At 50.5% G+C, this 7,073-nt stretch overlaps 1 protein-coding gene across 1 annotated transcript in view; it reads left to right on the top strand.

Moving 5' to 3' along the window:
* Positions 1-7,073, top strand: part of Bcor (BCL6 corepressor) — a 44,391-nt gene that overhangs the window by 14,048 nt on the left and 23,270 nt on the right. Inside the window, exons 2-3 of the mRNA XM_031341495.1 lie at positions 5,564-5,694; positions 7,014-7,073. The exon at positions 7,014-7,073 is cut by the window's right edge and continues 12 nt beyond it. Of these exons, the coding sequence (XP_031197355.1) occupies positions 5,564-5,694; positions 7,014-7,073 (191 nt within the window). The remainder of the gene's footprint in view (positions 1-5,563; positions 5,695-7,013) is intronic.

The following is a 7,073-nucleotide window of genomic DNA, read 5'->3' as shown; positions in this document are numbered from 1 at the left end:
CATAGCTGGGGTTCTGCCTCCAGTAGAGGATGGATGGCCAGCAACCCACTTTTAGTAGACTCTTGGGGTCTACCCTACCCAGGGCTCCATGCCTGTCTTATTTTCAGTACACTATACTCAGCTCTCATCTTCTTAGGGGAGGGTCCAGAGGAGCAACCCCTCTAGTCTGACTGAAGGAAGCTTACAGTGAAGGTAGGAAGGGTTTGCAGTCCTAATTCTACCAGAAGGCTTGGGGGCATGTCCTTTAAGGACTCAAATTCTGCCTGAACCCACTCAAAAGTTTATTTTTGTTTGAAATTTGATGATGAAGACCAAAGGAGTAGTGAAGGCTCCCACAACAGAACTCTGGAAGTTCCCATGAGAGCCCGGGGGTTCCAGGGGTTAACTAGGGTCTTTGGGGGAGAACTGGTAGAGTTTCTTGAGGGCCTGAGGGGATTTCTGGCCTATACTGCTACCTTGCTACCTCTTCCTGCTGGGACCTTGGCTCTGAGCTGTGAGGAGGGGCAGACGGGGCTAGTGAGCTCTGAGCAGGGAGAGTGTGCTGGGAAAGACAATCCCTTTGTTGCAGACTCGTCACATCAAGCTCTGCAGAGGCGTGGAGAGGGGGCCGCCCCTCCTCCTTTCTCCCTCTGCTGCTACTGAGGGCCAAGTTTATTCCCTATCCTGATGGCTCTCTGCTGTGACCCTGGAGCTTCAGGAAGAAACTGGGGAGGTTCTGAATGCTGGGAAGATCAGGTCTGTGTGAGCGTCGGTCTCCCGCACCCATGCTCCCTGACTTAGTCTTTTACTAATGTAAAATTTGGGGTTGTGGGTGGTAACACCCACAGAGCTAGTGGTTGTGGTTTGGAGTGTGCACCTGGGCAGCCTGGCTCACACACCTCTAACCCCACACCTCAGATAGATGCTAAATGGCTCAGGACCTGGGAGCAGTTTGAGGGTCCCTTACTCATCAGCTATATGACATCTGGGAAAGCAGCCCAGGAGGACCCGCCCTGTATTGCACATCCGGGAAAGCATTTTCTTTTCATTTCCCACCCCCACATAGGCCCTCCCCCCAACATTCTAAAATAAGAACGTCTTCCCCCTCCCTTCCTTGACACCCAGAGCGTGGTGCTGCTGTGACTCAGTCTGCGTTTGGAGCAACCCCAGGAAGGGCTGGCGCTAGCTTTAGGCTTGGGTGAAATCCACACCAGTTGTGTTTTCCCCTCCTGGTCTGGCCCCTCTGTATCTCCTTCCACAGCTCCCCACCCATGATAGAAGACTGTGTCACCATTCTGGGACTTAATATATGAACAGTGTGTTTAGTGGAGTCAGATGCTGTTTGATGGGGTTAACCAGCTCCAGCTATTGCCAGGCAAAACTCAAGTCCATAGTGCAACCAAAGCCTCTAGAAAACACAGAGCCAAATATTTACAGAGGGGGACCAAGGTTGGAGAGATTCGGCCACTTGCCCAGGGACATAGGGTGGGTGAGGGTGAGAGCCAAAGAGAACCCACAGGCTTCTCTCCTCAGGATCTCACCCAGCACACTGACTGGAACCAGGTTACGCATGTACCACCTAAGCTGGCCAGCGCTACAGACAGACTTAAAATCTTTGACTGCTGCCCACATAACTGTCTATAGGGTGGTGGCTGGAAGGGCCTAGGGAAAGAACTTAGAGAAGTCCCAAAGAAGGGACCACCAGTGTTTGAGAAGTTTCTCCTCCTAGTCTCTGCTTGGGAGCGATACTTCTCCATTGTGGGTGCAGGTGTCATCGGTGGCAGTAGAAAATGATCTGCCACAGTTAAGTGGCAATGGGGACAACAGAGACAGTTAAGCCTAGTGTTGCCGCGCTCCCTCCACTACCTTTTCCTCGGCCTCCTCCCTGTTGTCTGCAGGGGTAAATCTTAAATGTCCTTAAAGAAGAAACAACTAAGTTGGCTGTGGTGGTATATGACTTTAATCCCAGTAGAGACAGATCCATCTCTTGAGTTCTAGGCTAGCCAGGACAGAAAGTCCTTGTCTTTTAGAAAAGGAAAAAGCATGTTCTTTTTCTGGATCTCTCCTGTTCTGTCCCTTGGCAGGGACTGACTAAATGGTGTTAATAGGTCCAGCTTGGGGGGTTACCTCATGTCTTTTCAGAACATGAAGCAATTGAGCTCCTTTTCAGAGATGCTGGGGTTGGAGGGACAGCACCTAATCTTGGTCCTGCTCAGGGCCAAGCATGGGTGCTATAGCCACAACCTTTGTTTGGCTCAGGAGCAAATGAGTGCTCAAAGTCTGTTCAGGTGACTCCTCCGGCTGTCAGTTAAACACAGTAAGTTCTAAGAGCCGCAGCCACATACCATGTGTACCTGCCACATATAGGTTCCCCCAGACCTCCGTGCCAGCAGGCAGATTCAACACTTAGCAACCAACCTGTTTCGGTAAGAATCAGAGAACCATCCCTGCCTAGCTGGCCTCTGAGCCACCTTTTTTTTTCTTTGCATTTCCTTTCTTGTCCTTGGCTTTCTCTCCACGGCCGGCAGAAAGGGTTAAAACTCAGAGCAAGGTTAAAGCTAGCAACTTGCCCTCAGAACAGGCTGGTGCTTGTAAAGTGCTTTTTCATGAGTGACGTCCCACATCTTGGCACTTCTGGAGGCATAGCCTGCGTGTGGAAGAAGGGGCAGAGACCAAGCCTCTTCCTTGTATACAGCAGCCAAGTGCCTTGAGGCAGTCCGTATCCCATCTACCATTTCCCACAGCCAAGGGTCAGCAGAGTCACTTCTGAAGCACTTTGCAGAGAGAAAAGGCCCAGCTATTTTATTAGGACTTTCTAGAAACTGGATGGAATGAACTGTTGTTCTCTTCTGCCTTTTGGTCTGTCTTTGTTTTTTCACCCAAGAGTTCAGGTGATGGTATTCCAGGCTCCTCCGTAGTTCAGTGGAAACAGGATGCTTCTCCTGATTGTATTTCTGCTGGGCTCTTGGTCTGCTGGGCTCTTGGACTGCCCTTGTTTGTCATCCTAGAGAAGGGCTTCCTGCCTAGCAAGGTCCACAGTCATTGATGCTTTCTATTTTGATCGCTTGCTCTTTAGTCTGGCACCTGAAGAGTTAAAAGTCCTTAGCTTGTTGCAATGAAATTATGGCTGGCGGTGGCGCCTCTGTTCGTTCAACAGACCTCCACTTTTAAACAGTTCAAAAAAAGTTCATGGGGCAGCTAAAGATTTTAAGTGTGGGTTCACAAGTGTGCACAAGCACTCGTGCACAAGTGCATGCAGTCCACAATGCAACTCCTCCTACGAAACCATATACAGAGGAGAATGGAATGCACTCCAGGCCTTAACTCTCAGTCTGTCCCTGTGACTGTGACACTTTATATTCTGATGGCTGATGTTATTTATCTGTGACAGTAATATTGGGGGGGGGGAAGATGAGCAAACCCCAGACAGGGGTTAAAGTTTCAGTTCTCCAGCCTACCCCAGGTGCCTCACAGTCCCGGTGGCCTTTTCTGGAAAGACAAAGGACTGAAGACTACTGAGCTTTTGTGGGGGCAGAAGCCAGATTCTCCCTAAGCTGATACTGATTGTCCTTGAGGGTCCCTGGGGTGTTCTTCCCAAGGTGGGCTACTCTATGTAGGAGGCAACTGGCACTGGACCGTGGCGATTTGACTTTTCTCAGGCACGTTCTTCTGAACCTTTTTCCCTGGGGATTGATTGGGAAGGCCTCCTGTCCCCAGTGGGATTTCTGCATCTCACCAGGGCTCCACGAGGGCGCGACCTGGTCCCTGCAGCGGCCTGCCGTCCAGGACACCTGCGCTAAGGAACAGTGCTCTACTTGATTGGGCCGCCTACAATGTCTTCCCTTTGTTGTGAGAGTGGGCAGGAGAGACTCAGGAAAGGGACACTCGATGGAATGGGTCTTGGGTCTTTCCAGTCCCAGTGATGTGACATTCCTTGCTTATTTTGTATATTGAAAAGGGGAGAAACAGTGAACAGCTCCCACACAGCCTTCCCACGCACCTCAGTCTGTTCCTCCATGCACCATGGCTAGGCCATTTGGAGTTCCCCCGTCTGAAGAAAGAGACCCTTCCCAGGAAAACAGCTTCACCAAAGTCCATTCCCATGATGCCTTCACAGATTCCAGCCTCTTCAGGGCCCTCCCCTTCCAGCTTCATTGTTGAGCTCTAACTGTGCGTGGTGTGTTGGTGCGTGTTGTTCTATGGTTGGGGGCCAGTGGGGGTTGCTGGTGGACAAAAGGCCTAGTTAGGACAAAGAAAGGAGCCTAGCTGAGCTTTGGGCTTCAGTCCTCCCAAGCCTTCCCCACCCCCACCCCAGTCCCTGGCAGAAGAGTCCCTGGACGGGGTGCCTCCACCCAACCGACCTGGCAGTCTGCTTCTCGTGTGCTAAAGTGTAAAAGCAAGCATTTGCATATTTTCTCCTGCTAACAAAGGAAATGTGTCGACTTAAGGGAACATTTGGGCTTTCGGAAACTGTGTGGGTGGGTGTGTGAGGGAGGAGAAAGAAAAGTTCCCCTGATGATCTATCTGCACACCAATTATTCCACACTCGGGTTTGGGTCCCGTGGAAAAATGCCGTGACCTGTCCTGGAGAAGGGAAACTGAGATGTGTTTGTGAGCAGGGAATTGCCAAGGGCCATCGGTCCCAGGCATTAAAGGCTCCCCTACTTATTAACCCAGCATTTAACAGCAGGATATGGGCTGAAGCGCAGTCAAAAGAAACGGCTCAACCTCCAAAGAGCAATTAAAATCCTGCACGAGGATAAATCACGCGCCGTGATAATCCTGTTAATAAAATGCAGCTTGTCCTGACCCTTCACTCATGCAGCAAACTAGAATGTGGTATGGGTAGGGGCGGTGGGTTGAGAAGGTAAGTGGGGGAGGTGGTCTGGGCTCCTTTGCACCCTCCCCTCCGCAGCCTCCCCCCTCCCACGAGGTGGAAAATGGGTGGCTTTGGCCTGTTCCCTGTGTGCCAGCAGCTCGGAGCCCATCAGCATCAGCCCTGGCTGCAGAGACTTATGCGCTAATGATTTCTTGTCCCCAGCGAGCAGGCGTCATTGAATTACTCAGCCGCCTCCCCCTGCAGCTCCCAGGCAAAACCACCCCTGTTAGGTGCTTAATCTAATCCAGGGCTCCAGTAGAGAGGTTCACCAGCCCGCTGGACTCTCTCTTTCACCCTCCATCTTCGGGTTGGGCACAGGACAGCTTGGAAATTCAGCCATCCCAAACCTGCTGTGCCACCACCTCACTGTTCCTGCCTCTACCAGAGATGAGTGTGCCGGTGATCTAGCAACCTGTGTCTATCTAGTCCCTCCTTAAATATGGCTTCTTTCACTGGCAAAAGGGTGGGCAGGCCCAGACCTGTGACAAGGATGGGCTTCTTCCTGTTACCTTGAGTCCGATCTCCTTCGTCACCGTAGGACAGGTGTGTTCTTGGTTCATGGACATTTGTAGACAGTCTGTCAGGCACAGGTTACGTCCTGTATGGATTACCTTGAAAGAGGCTGCGCTTTCTCTGTTTCGTTGGTGCCTCTCTCCTTTACCTAACCTCATGGGAAACTCCCCCCTCCCTTCTTTTTTTAAACAGACTAGACGCTTGAAGCCCAAGCCACGCTGCCATCCAAGAGGCGACATGCTTTCAGCAACTCCTCTGTATGGGAACGTTCACAGCTGGATGAACAGCGAGAGGGTCCGCATGTGTGGAACAAGTGAAGACAGGTGAATAGTCTCCAGGGCCAGGCCTGGTGAGGGAGAACGAATGGGTCTTCTCCCCCACATCCCTGAGCAGAGCCCATGCATGCCCAAGCTCCCCCTCACCTCCTCACAGCCAGAGAGGGGCCCAAAAGGTCTGGAGAAGAGAGATCTCCTAGCTGGTGGCCCTTGATTTACAGTTTTAACAGGCAGCCTGGTTCAGCGAAGCATTGCCGCCCTTTAAAAGATTAGCCCCTAAAGCGGCCTTTCAGTGCGCTTTCGTCCTTAATTTATTATTTCATATTTATGAAGGAGAATTAATCCCCATCTATATGCTGCTTTAACTCTAAATGTCAGGAGTGTGGGCCCAGGTGGATCGGCATTCAATGTGCTTTTAAAACAAATAGTTTGCTTAGTAATAAATGAGGAGGTGGCTACCCTTTCCTTGGGTACGACCCAAGGTTTCAGGTTGCCCTCTACTGCTCTTCTCTGAGGTTATTGGCCTGGATTCTGATCACTGGACAGCCCAGTTAGGCGTTCTAATCCGTGATGGTGGACCGGGGCAGAGACAGCTGAACAGGAGATGGTTGAAGCAGCTTTAGGGTAATGGTAAAGCTTTGCCTCTGCTGCTTGTCAGAGATGTTATCCTGAGGATTTGAAAGTTGGCGTGGAACACTTTCTTTATCAATGCTCTCTGATAACAAGTCCCAGGACAGCCAACAGCAGCCTAGCACAGATGTGCAGCTTCCTCTCCTGCTTGGACTAGCTGACATGTCTCTGATACTGTTGTACATCCCCACACAGCTCCACATTGTTTTGATAAAGGCTGCAAATATAACTTCACTATCATCATGGAAACTAGCCTCATAGATGGGGTCCCTAACTTTGTTTGGGGGAAAGAAAGTTTTGAAAGCCTGCCCTCGGGGTTAATGCAGATGTGGGTAGATGAAGGGGCTAGCCTGTAGACTTCTAGCCTGCTTGGTCCATGGCCATTTTATTTAATTTCTGCCCTCCAGAACAGCTCGTAGGGGTTAGCTAAGACAGCACTTGGCCTCTGTAGAAAAGGTCACGTGAGAGAAGTGTGCTTAATTTCTGGCTTGCCCACCTCTGGGACATATGTGTTATTCATGTCCCCACACATGAAAGGCCTGCCTTTGCTTTGTTCTGCCAGGGTAATATTGAATCACCATTTGGGAGCAACTTTCACTCTAGGTCATGGCAGGGAGGGTTAAGACAGTTCAAAAAAATAAATGAGATTAGTAGAAACTGGTCTGGTCCAGGGAGATAGATGAAAGATAGATTCAGCAAGAAATGTTTTCATGAAATTGGTGTGTCTTTTTAAATAGGAAAATTCCTGTGAATGATGGCGACGCTTCAAAAGCCAGGCTGGAGCTGAGGGAGGAAAA

This window comes from Mastomys coucha, chromosome X (assembly GCF_008632895.1).
Source record: "Mastomys coucha isolate ucsf_1 chromosome X, UCSF_Mcou_1, whole genome shotgun sequence".
Classification (NCBI taxonomy): Eukaryota; Metazoa; Chordata; class Mammalia; order Rodentia; family Muridae; genus Mastomys; species Mastomys coucha.
Note: the sequence above shows the minus strand (reverse complement) of the source record. Positions and strands in the feature narration are given on the sequence as shown.